Below are 19,922 nucleotides of genomic sequence, written 5' to 3'. Positions count from 1 at the left end.
GTGGAACTTTACTAGACTACATCGTGACGAGGTGTGTGTGTGTGTGTGATGCACGGAAATGAAAAAAAAATTCTGGATTCTCTTTTAGCTGGTTTGACTGGTCGGTCGGATGGTTTGATTGAACATTAAATCCCAAAGAAAAACAATCCTGAAAACAAAAATAACGGCCATTCTTTTTTTTCGAAGAGAGAAAAAGAAAAAAAAGTTCAACAACAACAACAACAGCTAAACAGAAATTCAATCAACCGGAAGAAATTTCAATGTTCGATGAGAGAATAATTTCCGTTGATGATTTTGTTTTTTTTTCATTTGATCCACCCACTTAACCGTTTTTTTTTGTTTTCATTGGATCAGAATTTTCAAATTAGCCAAAAAAAAATTTTTTTTTTTTCACTGCTAATTAATCATCTTGCCTCTCTCATCCACCGACACATATTGAATGATCAATTTTTTCCGCTGTTGTTGTTGTTGTCGATTTTTACATTTTTATTCGTAATTTAATTCTTCAGCTCTTGAACTCTTTTTGAATGTGGTTTTTTTTCCCAACCAGGATCAGTTATCTCTTAATTTATTACCACCATCATCGTCATTGGTCATCGGGTAAAAAAAATTGATTTTGTGAGAATGAATACAAGAAAAGGGCAAAAAAAAAATAAATTGATTTTTCTAGCTATAAATCGATGGCCAGAAATTTGATAGTGGCAACACCAAAAAAAAAAAAAAAAACTGTCGCCGGTCAATGGTTTAGGATTTTGAGGACAAAGAGAGAAAAAAAAAATTCGGTTTAAATTATTGAAAATTATCGATTTTATCAATATCGGTCATCAATGTATCGATATAATGACGATGATGATGATGATGTGTGTGTGGTATTATCGATTTGAATCAAATCGAATGAAATGGATTTCATTGTGTGACCACACAACACACTGGATAAAAATTCAATTGAATTTCGACAAATCTGCTCGGTTTTTTTCCTGATCCATAGTAGCAGTTTATTTATTTTACATTGGTTCTGAATTCAGTGAATGCTTGAAGGGAATAGAAAAAAAAGAAAAATTATCATCATCATCATAAAAAAAAAACTGAATTCAATTCAAAACAATCATGGGTCTTGTCTTGGTGGTGATGATTTGTGGCCTAGATTTTTCTTTCATCATCCACAATCCACAACCCAATGAATTTGGAAAAAAAAACACGAAACAGAAAAAAAGAAAACAAAATTTTCATTTCCAAATGATGATGAGCAATCGTTGGAGCAAATTTTTTTTTTCATTTCGGTTTCATTTTCTCTAATATACAGCAAACATTACGTTCGTTGTCATCATAGTTTCAGTCTATATCGATGTAGGATGTTGTCGTCTTTGTTGTTGTTGTTGTTGTTGCCGGATATTATTCAACTGGAACATGTAAAACGAAAGAGAGAGAGGGGGAACGAAAAATGTAATTCTCTCTCTCTCACTCACAACAACAACAACAACAACAACTCACTATCACAATCATTGTATCCCATTTTTTTTCTTTTTGCTTGGATATCAGAAGCAGACGAACCAAATGGTGGGAAGGAAAATTCCATTCCAATGATGATTATGATCGACGAGCCATGAATGAATATTATTTGCACACACACATATAAACACCAAACATTCATGAAGCATCGATATGATATATTTTAGCGTTCAGTGGATTTGTGAAATTCGTTTGTTGGAGCGCGTTTATTCATTTAACAATGATGATGAGAAAAAATTCCATGATTTTCATCTATGGGCGTTTGTGTGTGTGTGTGTGTTGTGGCTGTAAATGAGTATTTTTTTGGCCCGTTTTGAATTCTAGAATCCAGGTCACTAAGCTACCGCCCATATAGTATTTTAAAAAAACCGCCAAGCAAAAAAAAACCGAAATGTTTTTTTTTTGATGATGGAGATGACTTCCTAGAAGATTTAAAAAAGAAGAAAATTTAAAAAGAAAAAAAATTTCAATGACTAACTTGAATTTTTGAATTTTTTTCTTTGGCGCATGTATGCAAGTTACATCATTCGTTAGTTGTTTGGGTTTCTGAAATTTGCCAACAAAAAAAAGAAGAAATTAGGGCCATCATGATAGACAAAGTTATTGTTGACCAACGACAGTTAATTTCGTCTCAAAGTTTTATGGACCTTGAATTTTTTTTCCTCTTTGGTTCGGCTGCTACAGTATCACACATTAAGATGTAATTAATAATCGATTTGGACAGTCAACAATATATCGATCTTCCGGTTTGTCGATATAATGAGATCAATTTACGAGTTGCGATGATAATTAACATGATAATTGAATGAATGAAAAAAAAAATTATTAAAATTTGAATATCACTTAATTTCGGGAATCAAAAAGTTTTCAGAAAAAAACGAAAAAAAATTACTTCAGTGCATTCCTTTGAATCGAACAAGCAAACACAAAAAAAAATTCATTCGAATCTATTTCAACGCAAAGTTCATAAAGCACCGTCGTCTATTGTCACCCAGCTGGTTTCTGTGATGAAAACACAAACAAACATTGGTGAAGTTTTTTATTTGGCCTAAAAAAGTCATTTTCGAAATTGTAAACATTTTGAATTTGTTGTTTACATCATCATTCCTATCATTTGCTCTGTCGTTTGTAGAATCTTTAGTAATAAAAAGGTTTGTTTACAAATTATTTATGATTACAAAATATTTTGATTTTCATTATTTGTAGCCAAAAAATAAAAATAAAAGCTCTGGCAAAAAAAAAAGATGATTTATTCAACATAATGATATTGATGATGGTGATGATATAATGTAATGACAACTGCCAAATGGATTAATTGTGATTTATGGCCTTTTTGTGGCAAATTTTCCGATTTGTTTATAGTTTGTTTGCCAATCTCGGTGTTTTCCCTGTTCTAATTTAATTTAATTTTTTATACACACACTCACACTATAATTCCATTCATTCATTCGTCATCATCGATTGATTGTTTCATCATCATCAATTGAATTCAAAAAATGAAACACATTTTCCATCAATTTGCTTTCAAATATCTAATGAAAATGAATAATAATAATAACGATAACGATTTCTGGAACGGATTCATCGAAATACTTGTACCACCAATACTATTATGTACAACGATTGGTCTATCAACATTTAGTCGATCAGCAACAATCATATTTCTAATTCTATTATTGCCATTATCATTACTATTATTTGATCGTTTTATTTATTATGGAAGAAAACATCAAACAAATTTTTTCATATCATGGGCAATTTCATCATTTCTCATACTTTTGTAAGTGTTTCATATAAAGAAAATTGAACATTTATATAATCAATTAATTAACATGCAAAATTTCTTTTTTCCAAAAAAATCCAAACATACAATAGATCTGTATTTGAATTTATAGTTGTACCATTTCTTGAGATTACAATATGGGAAAATTATTCGTTATTATCCATGGTTACTATTGCTATTTTGATGCTTATTTATCTACGAAAATGTTCCAAAAATCATCATTCACATGACATTTGTATCGATGAATTGATAATGAACGAGAATAATAACAACCATCATCATCATCATCATCATGATTATCGTGATCGAAATGATGATAAAATATTGTTTTCAATGAATGATTGGTGTAAATATTGTCATTGGATTGGTGCAACAATTCACGGTTGGAATGGTTGGCATATCTATCTAGCAAGCCATGTCTGTTTAATATTTGCCTTATTATTTGATATTTATTTAAATATAACAACAATTTGTCATACAACATATACCTTCAATGATATCATTCTAATTCCGGACGATTGTAGTGAAGTTTATTTTGATATCAAGTAAGTATCGTCATTATATTTATTGTAATCAAATATTTACATTTTCTATTTTTGTTTTTTACAAATTCCTTTTAGTTTATCATTATCATTCATAACTGCAATATATGCTGGACAATTGGTGATATTATTATCATACTCATTGCTCAAATTATTATTATTATTATTGTCCACTACTCGAACGTCATCATCGCCATTGCCATCATCTTTGAATTCTTCAACAATGACCACATCAACAACTTCGGCAATGGTAATGACCACAAAAATGACCAACAAACATAATAATTGTTCTTATCACCTGCTTCAATAGAAATTAAAATTGATTTAGAGCAATAATTTTTAATTTAATCAAGATTCAGATTGAGAAATAATAGATTTGTGATAACTTCCATTATTGCTTCCACTCATGGTTTAGTTACAAAAAAAAATTTTTACTCAGTCCGCTATTTCCCTCTTCTCCACTAACACATGATTCTTGAATGAATCGATTTTATTTCTTCTTCAGGTAATCGAGATAGACAAAAAAAATGAAATTCAAATTCAACTTTCGATTTTTTTCATCATCATCATCATTCCTGGTTGTGTGTTGCCATGAAACAAGTTCTTTTGGATTCGATTTTCACTCTTCTCTCAACAATTTCGCATAATTTTCAACAACGGCAATTGTAACCACCACACACACAAGACAAGAAACAAAAAAAGAAAACGCAAATTATTATTGTTGTCGTTGGAAAAACTCCCATAAAAACAAGCAAAACATTCGAATCAAAATCGGCCAATACACACAGACCAAACACACCTTCTATTTGCTGTTTTTTTCCTGTTTTCTTTTTCTACTTCTGCCATTTATTTCATAATAATAATCATAATATTCAACAAATAAAAACCTAACTCACTCACATAAAAATACAGAAAGAAATAAAATGTTGTCCTTTTTATTATTTAATTGATATATCGTTTTTGTTTGTTTTGCTGTTGTTGTTTTGTTTTATTTATCACAATAACTTTGCCATACACACACACAAACACAAGATTAAATTGTTTGTCATGATTTTTTTTGGGCTCATTTTCATATATATGAATAAATTGATTATTTGACTTGCGCTCAAATTTTTTTTCTCTTGATTTCTTTTTCAATTTTCTTTTTTAAAAAATGAAAACAACTTGTAATTGATGATCACAATTCCCGGGAAATTTGAGCTGTAAAGTTTTTAAATGTCAATTTTGTTTGTTTGTCATCATCATCATTCATAAGGTTATTGCATCGTTAATCCAATAGTTTTTACTACAAAATTGATTTTTCGTGTTTTTTTTCTTGGCCATGAATTTCATTTGAATATGTTCAAAAGATAATATCGTCAGATGATAAGATAACATTGTGTGTGTGTGTGTGTTTCACATGGACATGTGTGTTACAGATACGAAAATAAACGAATATATAATATATGATTGTCATTGATGATGGAATATGACACGAAATTCCTCGATTCCATCGTACACAATTGTCATTTATATGAAAATGATTAATATGAATTGCTTGAACCAAAAGATAGAGAGAAAGAATGAAAATCATACATGCAAATAATTTTGTGTAAACAAACACCTTCACAACGACGTCAACAAAGACTAAACAATTTCATTTTTTTTTCCAGAATTATCATTTCAGTGATCATTTGTCTTTGTTGTTGTCGTCGTCATTTGTTAAAATTTTTTTTTTCAGCCACCACCACACAACATAATGATAAATTCAATAAAATTGAATGGTCTAAATGTTGAAGATCAGCTACCACCAACGTTACCGACATCATTACATCAATCAATCAATTCGAATAATTATAATCGAACATCAGTTAGGTATGTGACACAGAAAAAAAATCATCACGTTCGAAATTTTTTTTTGTTTTTTCTCATACAGACACAATAAATTGGCTGAATTATTACGTCGTTCTACTAGTAATCAATTACAATGTTCAATGTTTTGTGGTGGCCGTCGCTGTAAATATGATAACCGGGATGTGTGGCCAATAAATGATCGTGCTATTGAACCATTGTATTCACATTGGATAACGGACAATATATTGGCAATGGCACGGCCAAATTCAGATATGATTCACAATGATAATCTTATTGAACTGTTTCATCAAAATGGAATTCGTACCGTTATCAATCTACAGGAACCAGGTGAACATGCAAACTGTGGACCGCAATTAGAACCGGAAAGTGGTTTTACATATGATCCAAAAATATTTATGGATAATAATAGTAAGTGGAAAATTTTAAGTAAATTTTTTTTTTTTGATTTTGATTTTGATTTCTCCACCAAAAAATTCTAGTATATTTCTATAATTATAAATGGAAAGATTTCCTCGATATCAGTGAAGAATCATTGACCGATATGGTCAAAGTGCTGACATTTTCCCTATATCAAGGTCGTGTAGCTATACATTGTCATGCTGGCCTAGGAAGAACCGGAACATTGATAGCCGGATTTCTTATCTATACATTTCGTTGTCGACCTATAGATGCAATAAATTTTGTTCGATCACGACGACCACATTCGATTCAATCACGTAGTCAGATAACTAAATTGTTTAAATTTGCCAATTATATTGCACCCTGTTTTATTGTTTATAATAATGTAACTGCATCGATACAATTCACACAGAATACATTGGAAGAATTTCTTCGACGACAAAATCGTCTATTACATGGACAGGAATTACGAATATTACGTTATATACCGAAAATTGTGTTTATTATTTGTGAAAAACTTCTTCAGCTTACAATAACAACATCGGCAGAGGATAATAAAATAAATCGAATCGATTCGAAAGAAGAATGGGAAAATTTCACCAATAATTATCTAAGTCATCCACAAAAATCTTTATTAGAAATTGATTGCGATAAAATAATGACTATGGGTGATCCAAATAATGGCACCAAAAAGAAAAGTCCAAAAGAACGACGATCAAGAGCACAAAGTGAATCATCATCAACAACAATGACATCACGACTTCGAACAGAAGAATCAATGGATGAACAACGTTTAATTGATGCATTAACCGATAGTGTTACAACTACTGCCCGTATACAGATGACAGATTTGGAACGAAACATTAATGATTCAATTCATATGGACGAATCGAAATTACTTGCCGAACATCGTGCTAGCTTAATATTTGACTCAGATTTATTTCATTCATCATCATTTGATAATACAAATGATGATTCAATGAGAATATCACGACAAATGATAATTGAAACGTTGATTGAACAACCAAAAAATAATGATCGTCAATGGATGAAGAAAATTTTCGATTATCAACGTGAAATTAACAATAAACCAAGTGGCTGGAATCGATTACGATCGGAAACAGATTTGGAAATATTATGTTCATTATTAATGACTTGGTTGGAAAATTTTGATGTTCCAATATTGAACAATAGAATTATTGTTCAATTGAATAATCGAAAGATGGCAAAACAAAAATTTCTTGATAGTTTTCATTCAATCAATATCGGCACACGATATACTTTGGAATATTTGGCACGTTTTCTTATTAAATTATCATCATCACCATTTGATATGGATAATTCACGGTTGGTAGCTCGATTTGTTGCTAGTTTGGCAATGAGAAAAATTCGTTTTACACCAACAGAAATATTACCACATGATGCTAAACGTACATGGATATTCATTGATTGTCGTAGTCAAATTTTATTGGATTATTTCAATGAATTAATCCGAATGATTATTATTCATGATCGTAATTTATTCAATGATAATAATTAGAAAAAAATGCACTATTTAGCTGGTGATGAATATCGAATGTACAAACACGGATAATAAGACTAGTCCATTTTGATGAATAAACGAATTTTTCACTGTACAAAATATATTTACAAAATATCGTACTAAATGTGATCAATTAATAAAATGTGTGATATATTACAATCATTTGGAAAAGAAACAAAAGAGCTAGTTCATGGTATACGCATACGAATGATATCATTGATTGGTCGACATCCGATACGACAATTTAATGATGGTGGTATGTTCGTGATTTGCATTGGCAGTTTTTCCGTTTTAAAGCTACAATATCCAATTATTTTTTCACCATTCTGGAAGAAAAAAAATAATTTTAAAAACATTCACTAACAACTTAATAAACACTTACTGGACTAATTTGAACGTTTTTCTCCAATAAATCATTATTGCCATCATCAATGATCCATTGATCAATATCATCATCGATAATTAATCCAGTCTTTTGTAGATTAATACTGAACATTGATTGAACAAGATTAGTATTAGGATGATAGGGATTTTGTTCAGGATTTGAAAAATAACAATTAGTAATACTGTTATGATGATGGCCATTTAATGGACAGCCATGTATGAATGCTTGGCCATAACCGATTGGTTGCGTGTCGAAATTATTACTATCGGTCATTGAAAATCGAGTATCATTTACTATTTGATATTCGATAAGATTATTAATAATGAAAACATACAGAATGAATACAACAAAATACATACCAAAAATTTGCATAGACAATGCATCGAATCGAACATATTTAAAATGTATGGATGATTTTCGTCTTTGTTGTTGTTGATATCTTGAACAATCACTAGAATAATAATAATTTTAATCAGATCATGATCAAAATGTATACAAAAAAAAATAATTTAGAAACATACCTTGAACCATAAATATTTGATGATTCAGAATAATTATCATCATATGTATTCTCATTCAATATTAGGTATTCCAATGGTTTTTCCAGGAAATTCATTCCATAACAATAGACACGAATCATTGTACCTTGTATCCATAATTCATAGATACCATCATTATTTATTCGTGCACGATCACGACGATCTTGACATGAGATTACTTCGCCTATTTCAGAATCAATTACTCAATGATTAATTAAGGAAATGAATTGATGAGAAACATACAGCTACGTAGATTACATTGGCGGCGTTTTTCCGGCTTTGATCGTACATCACAATGAGAACGATCAACGCGTGTTTTCATACGTTGTGAATAACAATATACTTTACGACGTTGATAGCCAAAACCACAAGGTGATGAGCACTAAACAAAACAAAAAGATTAGCTATTCAAATCATTAAATTAAAATTGAATCATTAAATCATACAAATTGCCATTCACCGGTACGCCATACAAATGCATCGGACAGTATCGATGATGATTGTTGAAGACATGGACCCAAATTACAGGTTTGTGATTCCGATGGTTTATCATTTGGATCACACCAATAATCATCATCATAATCTGAATTATTATTATGCATTTGATAGGAATAATAGTAATTTTGATTTCGATTTAATCGTCGTTGCCGTCGCCGTAGTCGATTTTTTGTTCTTTTTCGTTGTTTATTACTACTTCTGCTACTACTATTATAAAACTGTTGCTGTTGTCTTGTTCGGAAAACGTTGTCGTTTACGTCGTAATATTGAATTCAAATTATGATGATAATGCTGGTGATCCAATGGTCTTGGATCAATAATACCAAACTTATTGATACGATGACAAGTAACGGTGCGTAATTGTTCACCAAATCCGCATGATTTTGTACACTGTATTTGTGGTTGATTTATTAGTTGGTTGGTGAAGCAGCAAATTCAAAAAAGCAATCGATTATGGTAAAGCAGATGTTGACAGCATATGCAGATAGTAGCGGCAAAAAAATTGCATTCATAAAACAAACAAACAAACAAAAAAAAAGAAAACAAAACAAATTTTAAAAAATGAGAAAAAAATTTAGAGGGAAGAACAAGAAAGAGAGAAAAAATTGTAGAAAAAAAAATTTTCATTAATTTTTTTTGAAATAATAAAATTTAACCTGATTATTGAATTTTCACTTTCCACTACCTCTGACCATTGACCAGTACGCCAAACTAGTTTATTACAATCCATACGATGACATTGTTCTTTTAGAATGATCGATGTCGATTGATGTTGATCAAGATTTTCACAAAAATGATCCGAAACACGAGTGCCGGTCCAATCATGACATTCAGCTTTTCGTGTACGGATACCATTTTGGCCACATTCAGCTTGACATGGTGACCAATCTGAATAATGCCATTGAAATAAATCACACATGCGATAACAGGAACGATATTGTCTTTGTGGTCGTTGTCGTTCATCACATGATGATGATGATTGATTGGATTCAATTATCGAACATTTTGGTTCACGTGTCTGTACGCCATTACCACACTTGACGGAACATTCACTCCAATCATACCATTCTGTCCAACCATCATCATCAATGATGGATGGTGATGATGTTGTTGTTGTTGACATTTCAATAATTGAATTCTGAAGATCAATTGTTGAAGAATGAAGAATCGATTCAGATTTAGTTGAATGATGATCAAATGAATTTGAATAATGTTGTTGTTGTTGTTTTTGCTCCTGTAGTGTAGTTTTAGCAACAGGCAGTATAGGCGTCTGTTGATGATGATGTGAATGTTGAACATTGGAAGATGTAGTTTTAAATGAATCAAAAATAAAGGAAGACATTTGTGGTGGTTCGGTGGTAGATGTTGTTGTTATCATGGACGGTTTTATCGAGGTAGTTGACGTTGATCGAATGTCATCATCATGATATCGATAATTTATTGTTGAATAATTGGATTGATCAATTTCGGTTTGTTCTTGTAACATTTGTCTTGAATATGGATCACATTCATTCACAGCTGCTGTCATCATCATCATCATCGTTGTACATTCTTCAATTTCATTTGGTTTCATCAACAGTGGCTGATTATGATGACAATATTCATCACGAATATTGTTTCCATCAGCCAATCGTATACAATAAACTGAACGTTTACGTATATAACGTCGTCGATTTGGATCACAAAAACACGCACTCCATTCACTGGTATGCCATTCCATTTTTTCAATATATCGTGGTTGTTGTTGTTGTTGTTGATATGGATTCATTGTGGTTGTTGTCGATGATGATGGACAAAGATGAACATTAAATTCTGGCATTAATCGAAGTAAAGATTGTTCAATAGGACAATATTCTTCAGATTTTGGTTTTAGATTCTCATCACAATCATTATCGGTCATTACTTGTTGATTTTTCGTATTAACACATGCAACATAACGACGGCGTTTTAATTTTGCTTCATCTAAACCAAGTAAATGTGCAAGATCTGTATAGGCGTGTGAATATAGACTATTATTTAGATGAAAAAGTGGAATAAAACGTTCACGAAGTATGTTAACTTGTTCAATAGAATCAAAACAATTGGGTAACTGAAAATTTTCCGTAAAACGATTATGATATTCTTTAACATATTGTGTAAGTATATCACACGAAGACCATTCACCCGATTGCCATGATGATGACGATGATGATGCAGCGATATTATGATGACGAGATTGATGATAGCCATAAATTTCATTATGGTTAATCATTGATTCTTTATCAATGAATCCCGAAGTAAAATGATAAGCTTTAGCTTCATTTGTTCGATTATCTAATTGATGATATAAATCTGTCATCTTTTTTTCCGATACTCGACAATCGATTAATTCACATGATGTTCGTTCCGATGGTTTTGGTTCCAATATTCGACAATAAGCATCAGCAACTTTTTGTTCACCATGCATACAATCGACTTTTCGATGTCTTTCACCGTTATTATCGTTCGCTGTACAGCTTCCTTTACATTCACTCCATTGATCAACACGCCAATGTGGACATTCAATTTGACATGATTGTACAAGTATGATTGGTTCAGATAAATGTTGTTGACAAAGTTCTTGACCAACATTTGTATGTATAACATTTGTTGGATCATTATCTAAATATGTAGTCGATATACAATGTGCAATACGATTCTGTTGTCCTTGGCCACAAGTATGGTGTTGATGTTGTTGTTGTAAAATTGTACATTGTGACCATTCTGAATATTGCCATTGATAAGTGATGATACAATCATTTCCAGTACAATTTTGTACATCAGCTGGTTTGGGGCCCAAATGATGACAATAAAAATCATCAATATAAATACGTTCATTATGATTAATAAATGTTTGTGTACAATTAATTTGTCGTTGCAGAAATCCATGACCACATTTCGATGAACACTGGCCTAGTTGATGGATATGCCATTCTAATTCACAATGTACATTACAAACACGATATTCTGTTGATGGCAGTGATTGTTGATCACAATAATCATCGATAACTTTGATTTCATTAATCTGTGGTTGTGAATTGTCCATTAGCCATGATGACCGCATCGTAGCCACACAGAATGATTTACGTTCCTGTTCACCATTACAAGCTTTACTACATGTTGACCAATATGGATCAATCATCCACTTATAGCTAATAAAATCATTATCGGAAGTAACGGCAAAATGATAATTAATAATCGGTATATGTAGTTCACCAACACAAAGTATTTCCAAATGTAATGGGTTATGTATTGCACGTGTGATTTTAATACGTTCATAGCCATGTGATTTTGTCCCGGAATATTCTACTGTAGTGCCACCATAATACCATTTACGTTCATAAACATTGACGGTAAAATGACCATTTAAAAGATAATTGCCATATTCACCACGTAATGCGAGCCAATTATCTGCTGAAGTTGATGATGGTTCTTTTACGATTTCAACATTAGTTGCACCAGGTGGAATCGATAAAACAAATGTATAACCATGTTGAACTGTTCGCGGTTTGAATTGTCCATTTATTTCACGACATGTAGAATTATTGCCACCACAAACACCACAATAATCGATACGAAGATTACTACCCAAGATACGATCACAACCGGCCATTAAACATTTTCCATTCACACAAATATCGAATGATTCCGGTGAACAAGGTGTTCCATCGATTACTCGTGATTTCAATTTATGTGATTCACCAGAATTTGATTCACAATATAAGGCACAAACATCCGATGATGGCATACCATCATATTTAGGTGTCCAAGTTATATTATAACGATTATATTCGGCACATTGTTGTGCACGTGAATCTTCATTACGTGATTGATGTTGACATGGTTCTAGATTACATGATTCATAACGTACACGTTCACCAATACAAAATTTTCCACCATATCGTGGACTTGGATTCGTGCAATCACGTCGTGATCTTTGAATACCACCACCACAATTTAATGAACATTCGGACCATGGTGACCAATCGCCCCAACCACCGTCGATTGGATGCAATGCAGCATGATCAATACGCACACATTTGCCTTCTTGACACCAATAACCATTTCCACATTCGGTACCATCAGCCCATGGCATATGTTGTGTACGACAACCACCAACCGTATTCGATGTACACCATAATTTTCGACAATACGGCATATCCAGACAGATACTTGAATTACGATCAAATACAAAACGACATTGTTCATCGGCATTATACAGAGCACCGGCTGGTAATTTTGAATATTTAACATCAATAAACGATCGTCGACGAAATGTTTCATAGACACGTGAATCATCCGTTGATGATTGTCGTATATCCACGGAATTATTATCCAAAAGACAATCTCCATGTCCTGAACTGTTTTTTTTTGAGGGAGAAATTGTTGAAAATAAAATGTTTTCATTGAAAAGAAAAAAGTCTTACTCAAGAAATTCGGTTATAAAATGTTTTGAACATGATGACCAGCTCCACATATGGCTATTTGAATCAATCATTCGGACCATAACATTAAATTCTGCTCGTTTATTAGCTACTTGGTGATCAGCATTGGTTTGTGCATAGAATCGTTTACATTGTTCCTCATCGTCATGTGGTACACCAAGCCTGTTGTTGTTGAAAAATGAAAAAAGAAAGGAAATTAACCAAAAAAAAACTTTTTTTCAAATGAAAATCATCAACATACAAATGTCCCAATTCATGAGCTATAGTAAATGCAGCACTAAGGCCATTATCTTCGACAATTGCACAACTAGTTTCTGGATCACAAATTTGTCCCGAATGTGCTAAACCTAATGTATCACACGATGAACGTGGTTTTTTTGTCATTGTTCGTCGATTTTGCCAATCATAATAATAATGATGATGATCATGATTATCCATTTCATTGTTATGATGATTTGAATTATAATCATTTTTACTGCATAAATCAATTTTTGTCAACAGTATAGCCGTATCATAATGAAGTGGATTATCATCGGCTGGATGATTATGTTCAAATTGCCAACGACAAAAATGCCTTAATGTTTTATGTGCTGAACCATACCAATTTTTTTCTTGTTGTTCATCGATTAATGATGTTAATTTGACTAGTTTAATATTGATTTCATTACCAATACTTGAATGTTTGAATAGATGTGATACCTATTGGAAAAAAATGATGATCAATTAAAACACGTAACCAGTGTTGAACAACGACGACTTACCATTGCAATTAATGTAAAAACATAATTACGTAATGAATTTTCATGATATAAATACATCGAAAGATCAGTAACAATGGACATTTCGATTGTACGTTCAGATGAATAGGATCTTTTCAATCTTTGTCGTTGTTGTTGTTGTTGTTGATTAAAATTTCCAATAAATTGTATTCGATGTTCACATGATGAATATAATAATGTTTGAACATCAACAACAATAACATTCATATGGTGGCAGTATTGTCGTTGAGCATGTTGTTCTTCAATCAAAATATGACCATCCATATGATCAAATGTTATGATGCCATTCTATTCAGTAAGACAAAGAAAGAAAAAAAAGAAAACATTTTCGTAATGATTTTTGCATAACAATAATCTGATGTATCTGCATATATATTGAAATGAATTCGAATGATTGATTGATTGATTGATGAATGGATGAATGAATGAATGAATTTTTTTTCCATTGTAAAACTATGTGTGACTATTATTATCACCATCATTATATATTATTATTATATTATGGCAAATTTTATATTATTATTTTTATTTAAATTTGATTGATTGATCGATCGATTTGTTACTTTCAACAACAACAACAACAACAAAAACTTTGAAAGCCACCCACTAATATTTTATAAAATGTAACAATTTTTTTCATTCTCTCTTTTCATGATGATGATGATGGGAAGTAATTGTTTTTTTTCTAGAAATTCTTCTTTTAAAAGGGGTCATAAGGAATGGTAACCATCATCATCATCATCATCGAATGATCACATAAATCAGTCTTTGGAAAATTCATTTATCAAAAGTATTGAATGTCATGGCAAAAAATGATGAAAAGAATGAATGAATGAATGGGTTTGTATGAACCAGAAACCAAACAACAAACTAATCACCATCATCATCGATAAATAAATTGAAAATGAATGATACGGGAAGAACAAAAGAATCATTTACGTAGATTGGGTGGGTGGGTGTTGTTGTTTGGATAAAAATAGAGTTCAATTTCAGTTGTGATTGAGATTTTTCTGGTGTTTTTTTTTGGTAATTGTAAAAATCATTTTCATGATTTAATGTTGATGGTGTTTGGTGGTGGTTATAAAAAGATGTGGGTGGGTGGGGGATAACAAGGGGTAACAAGTAGCACGAATATGCAAAACATGAATTCAATTTTGGGTTAAATTGATCTTGAATTTTTTTTCCTCGTTTTTTTTTTTGTTTAATATCTGGTTATTTTTTCAGACCAGGAATTCATATTCACTAAATGGGTGGTTGCTTATAATTGGATTGTAATTAACTTTTTAATTTGATCAAATATAAAGACAGCGGGTTTGAAAAAATTTTGTTCAAAAAATTCATCAGATCTTGATGATGACAATGATAATGATCATTGACCTTGTTATTATCAAATTGGACAAATCATTAAATTTTTATAAATAAATCATTCAATCAACTTATCCGTGGTTTTCAAGAATGACAAATTAAATTGAATCGTAAATAAAACAATCACCATCATCATGATATATGGGGTTAATTTATTTCAATTAAAGAATGGGTATAAACAAACAAATTTGACAAAAATTGAAAAAAAAATCCATTCAGGCCATTGTCATTGTCGATTATTGATTGCGATTATATAGAATATATCGAAAAAAAACAATGACATTAGAATGACTGAATAATGTTTTTTTTGTTCTTTTATAAAACATAAAATTCAATCAATCATAGAATGAATAAATACACTCCAGACAACAGAGAGAATTACAATTCATTACATTCAATTCATTACAATTCATCATTTCAGGTCAAAGTTAATGGCAATGGTGAATGAATGAAATGTGAACATATCGATAATATCAAAATTTATTGGACATAGCCATAAGAATTGTAAAAAAAAAATTTCTAGATTCCAACTCGATTTTCATTATTTATTTGCGCACACAGACAGAATTATTCACATCCAATCAATGAATGTGAATAATTCTCATTCGGTTCAATATAATAGACATGGAAAAATAGACAAAGACAACCGGCAAAAAAATATTGGCAATATAATTAAAAATTGTCTATGGCGTGTATATATTTGATTTGGGAATTGTGCCAATCACTACGACAACCGCCACCGCCACCACCACCAACACCACCAAAGAAGATGATGTTTGAATATTTAGGAAAAAAAATCCAGAATCATTAAAAATAGAGATACCAAACACACACACACACACACAAGATATTCTTATTCATTTTGATACAGCATCGAACACAACAAACGAAAAACAAAAATCTATTCATTTACATGTCTGCTGGTCTGGTCTGATCTGGCATGGCCTGGGATGGATGATTGGTGGTGGTGGTGGTGCTATAAATGTCCTTGGATACAAAAAAAAAATACACTGGCGCCTTTTTTTGTATACATACAGGAAAAACTAAACTCTACTGTTGAGTTTTTCTTCGACAAAAAAAAAGATTTTTTTCCGTATGTCTAGTAAACAATACACGATTCTCACTAAATAAGAATTTTCAAAAGATTCTGAGATACATGTCTATTTGTTTTTCTAGTTGAACAAAATAAATAAATTGAGGAAACACAAACACAAACACAAAAACAAACAAACTTACCATTGAACCATCTGTACATATTGTTATTGTTGCTGTTAAATTATCATTGCTGTTGTTGTTGATCATTTGATGACCAATGAATAATTGACATAATTTTTGTCGTTGTTGTTGTTGTTGTTGTTTGGCTGTTTGATGTCGATAATTTTGAAACGTTTCCAATAAATTATCCGTATAAAATGATGAATAATTATAATGAATTTTTTGTTCGATTGTTTCATAAAAATCATTTTCATCAGGATTTTTTTGTTGTACAGCATAGATCAAATGTTGATGGTGATGATGATTTTGTTCGATAAATTTTTGGGCAGTTAAATTGATTGATAATTTGAAAAATTTTCTATCGGCAGTCATTAATAATAATGATTTTGGCAGTGTCATTGATGATTGATTTTCTAGTTGTATGATCAATTCTAAAGAATTTGTCGTCGTTATCCTTAATCGTGGTCGAAACAAAAGAATTCGATTTCTATTTTGATCCAAATGATTATTTGGAAATTGTTGTTGTTGTTGATGATAATGATGGCTATTTCGATCAACACTGTTGTTGTTGTTGTTGTCGTTGCTGGTAGCGGTGTTATCATCATTCGAATTTATTATCGGCCACCAATCTTGAAAAAATTTGTTAAAAATTTTAAATTAAAAATTGTGGGTGTTGAGTGTGGGATTAAATGAAATGCAATTAACATTGATTAATATATAGCTAAAAATGCGTTAAAGGTTTTAATCAAATCAATCAGATCAGAAATGATTATCACACATCTCATTATTTTTTCTATTTCTAGTTAAACACTGCTAATCTGCTGTTGCTGCCGTGCAATATGTGAAAAAAAAATTAATTTCAAAAATAAGTCCATTAATTTTCATTCCGGGTGGTGTGTGTGTGTGTGTGGTGGGTGGGTATTTGTCATTCAAAATGAAAAAAAAATTCGGAAATTAAATTAACCACTATCCATCTGTTTGACCTTCGTTATCGTTTGTCATCTTAGTATTAAATAGAATGGGTCGAATTCCAAAGTTTTTTGAACCTCGGAAAAAAAAATTAAAATTCAAAACGGCCAATGGTCCCGAATATTTTGCATTATTAATTCATCACATCATTCTTTGTTTGTTTGTCTCTCTGTGTATGTTTTATTCCATTCATTCATCATTGTTTCTAATTCTAATTACTGTCTGTGTCTCATCTGTTTTTTTTTGGCCAAAGACAAATAAACAATATTCATACACTGACAACACAAGACATCCATTCAGCCCATTCAGACAGATGAACCGAGAATTTTCTTCATGCAATTATTCTTGGTGTTTATTGATGATGAGACCCGGAAATATGGAATAATTTTTTCTTCTTGAACATCGTTTAACTCAAAACAACAATAACAATAACAACAACAACGAAAAAGTGACAAATTAACACATTTACACAAATTAAGACGAAAAAAATCATAATCATCAAACTACGGCTGTCTAAGTAATTACAAAGTTTGCATTTTTCATGTTCTAATGCTCATAATAATCCTTATTATTCCTTAATGAATGAAACGTAATGAAAATTTAAAATCAGGCTAAAGTAGGTCGTTGACATCGATTTTTTAAAAAAAAATTCATCAATTTTTAATTCTGGACATACATACCATTCGAATGTTGATCAATCGATTTTTGTTGTTGTTGTTGTTGTTGTGGTAGAATGGTGGTGAATAAAGTTGTTGAACAATTTCCAATAAACATCAACAACAACAATATCGATAATAAAAAGGAATGTTTTGATGATGATGATGAACGAACATTCGAATTATTCGAATTAAAATGATGATGATGATGGACGAATTTTCGATTATATCGATTATCGATCATTCTGATAGCTGCCATTATCATTGAATGATGATAGGCCGATAGCCTTGTTGTTAATAATACTATCCTTTTTGTTATTGATTCAAACATTGTTGTAAGGGAAAATTTTTTGATGATGATTTTTGAAACAACCGGACATAACAAACAAACTAGAAATTATTTTTTTGTGTTGATTTCACACACACACACACATTTGAACACAATCAGATGACAGATCGGATTTCCGATCAACAAATCAATATCATTTTGATAATGGCATTTTCTTTTATCAATCGATCTAAATCGATCGATTCAAAATCGAATCCAGTTCAAGTTCAGTGATGATTTTGATGAAAATCGATACTATCGATATTTATTAAAACATTCGAATTCCAAACACCGGATTTGTGTGTGTTTACACAAAAAAAATAAATACAAATTTTTGATCATCATCATATTTACCATCATTTCAGAATAATCATCAGAATCGGAAAAAACAGTCAAGTCATAATTTATGTGTCAACGTACTGTCAATGGCCATCACCATCACAACCACAACCATCACCATTATCATCATCATCGTTTTTGATCAAGAATAAAGATAACCAAAGAATCAACACACATTTAGAAAAAAAACTTAAATTTCTACAACAACCACCACCATCATCATCACCATCATCATCAACAATCACCGAACGACTAACGAACCAACAACAGACACAACAACCAGACAAAGATGAAAACCAAACAGACACTGGAAGATGAAATGATGAAAAAACATAAAATAGAAAAATGAGACGCCCGAAACAACATCATCGTCGTCGTCGTCGTCGGTTAGACTTGCGCGAATCACACAAACACACACACACACCACACTAATATACAGACGAATATTCGGTACAAATTTTGGTTTTATGATGATGATGATCATGTTGAAGATGTCGATGTCGTCTTCCAAAGATGATCATGATGACGATGATGATCTTTTTCAATGATGGATTTTTTTTTGTGTGTTTTGATAGAATTTACAGTTGAAAAAGAAAACGATGAAGATTTTTTTATTTTGATTGGTGGTACTTAAAAATTATATTTTCAATGCAGCAAAAAACAACAACAACGAAAGAAAGACTTAAGATTTTCTCTCTGTGTGTGTGTGGTTTGTTTATTATTATGATCATGGTGATGGCGTAATTGAAATCCATC

General features: G+C 31.2%; 4 protein-coding genes across 4 annotated transcripts; 2 read left to right on the top strand and 2 right to left on the bottom strand.

Annotated features, from left to right (window-relative positions):
* Positions 1–1,994: 1,994 nt before the first annotated feature.
* Positions 1,995–4,944, top strand: LOC124490459 (uncharacterized). Its single transcript, XM_075730140.1, has 4 exons — positions 1,995–2,660; positions 2,716–3,289; positions 3,385–3,837; positions 3,913–4,944. Exons 2-4 carry the CDS (start codon positions 3,006–3,008, stop codon positions 4,142–4,144), a joined length of 969 nt encoding a protein of 322 aa, XP_075586255.1. The 5' UTR covers positions 1,995–2,660; positions 2,716–3,005; the 3' UTR covers positions 4,145–4,944.
* A 69-nt stretch (positions 4,945–5,013) lies between these two features.
* Positions 5,014–7,729, top strand: LOC124490457 (uncharacterized). Its single transcript, XM_047052954.2, has 3 exons — positions 5,014–5,688; positions 5,750–6,096; positions 6,168–7,729. The coding sequence occupies exons 1-3, from the start codon at positions 5,573–5,575 to the stop codon at positions 7,625–7,627; spliced, it is 1,923 nt and encodes a 640-aa protein (XP_046908910.2). The 5' UTR covers positions 5,014–5,572; the 3' UTR covers positions 7,628–7,729.
* Positions 7,590–9,618, bottom strand: LOC124491256 (A disintegrin and metalloproteinase with thrombospondin motifs 9). Its single transcript, XM_075730139.1, has 6 exons — positions 9,001–9,618; positions 8,798–8,936; positions 8,537–8,738; positions 8,375–8,466; positions 8,013–8,308; positions 7,590–7,956 (listed from the first exon to the last, which is right to left on the bottom strand). The coding sequence occupies exons 1-6, from the start codon at positions 9,154–9,156 to the stop codon at positions 7,819–7,821; spliced, it is 1,023 nt and encodes a 340-aa protein (XP_075586254.1). The 5' UTR covers positions 9,157–9,618; the 3' UTR covers positions 7,590–7,818.
* On the bottom strand, positions 9,313–19,733 carry LOC142597455 (A disintegrin and metalloproteinase with thrombospondin motifs 20-like). Its single transcript, XM_075730130.1, has 7 exons — positions 18,524–19,733; positions 16,896–17,503; positions 14,277–14,582; positions 13,757–14,214; positions 13,498–13,677; positions 9,709–13,431; positions 9,313–9,442 (listed from the first exon to the last, which is right to left on the bottom strand). Exons 1-7 carry the CDS (start codon positions 18,828–18,830, stop codon positions 9,325–9,327), a joined length of 5,700 nt encoding a protein of 1,899 aa, XP_075586245.1. The 5' UTR covers positions 18,831–19,733; the 3' UTR covers positions 9,313–9,324.
* Between the last annotated feature and the right edge of the window lie 189 nt (positions 19,734–19,922).

Source organism: Dermatophagoides farinae, chromosome 4 (assembly GCF_024713945.1).
Source record: "Dermatophagoides farinae isolate YC_2012a chromosome 4, ASM2471394v1, whole genome shotgun sequence".
Taxonomy (NCBI): Eukaryota; Metazoa; Arthropoda; class Arachnida; order Sarcoptiformes; family Pyroglyphidae; genus Dermatophagoides; species Dermatophagoides farinae.
Note: the sequence above shows the minus strand (reverse complement) of the source record. Positions and strands in the feature narration are given on the sequence as shown.

Coding starts and splice junctions, on each gene's coding strand:
- LOC124490459 (XM_075730140.1), top strand. CDS start 3,006: ATGAAACACATTTTCCATCAATTTGCTTTCAAATATCTAATGAAAATG. Junction 3,290..3,384: donor TCATCATTTCTCATACTTTT/GTAAGTGTTTCA, acceptor AACATACAATAG/ATCTGTATTTGAATTTATAG. Junction 3,838..3,912: donor GAAGTTTATTTTGATATCAA/GTAAGTATCGTC, acceptor AATTCCTTTTAG/TTTATCATTATCATTCATAA.
- LOC124490457 (XM_047052954.2), top strand. CDS start 5,573: ATGATAAATTCAATAAAATTGAATGGTCTAAATGTTGAAGATCAGCTA. Junction 5,689..5,749: donor TATAATCGAACATCAGTTAG/GTATGTGACACA, acceptor TTTCTCATACAG/ACACAATAAATTGGCTGAAT. Junction 6,097..6,167: donor AATATTTATGGATAATAATA/GTAAGTGGAAAA, acceptor AAAAAATTCTAG/TATATTTCTATAATTATAAA.
- LOC124491256 (XM_075730139.1), bottom strand. CDS start 9,156: ATGCATAATAATAATTCAGATTATGATGATGATTATTGGTGTGATCCA. Junction 8,937..9,000: donor GTACCGGTGAATGGCAATTT/GTATGATTTAAT, acceptor TGTTTTGTTTAG/TGCTCATCACCTTGTGGTTT. Junction 8,309..8,374: donor ATTGTCTATGCAAATTTTTG/GTATGTATTTTG, acceptor AATATCAAATAG/TAAATGATACTCGATTTTCA.
- LOC142597455 (XM_075730130.1), bottom strand. CDS start 18,830: ATGTTTGAATCAATAACAAAAAGGATAGTATTATTAACAACAAGGCTA. Junction 14,583..16,895: donor TATGTACAGATGGTTCAATG/GTAAGTTTGTTT, acceptor CTTACTGAATAG/AATGGCATCATAACATTTGA. Junction 9,443..9,708: donor AGTGAAAATTCAATAATCAG/GTTAAATTTTAT, acceptor CCACAAATACAG/TGTACAAAATCATGCGGATT.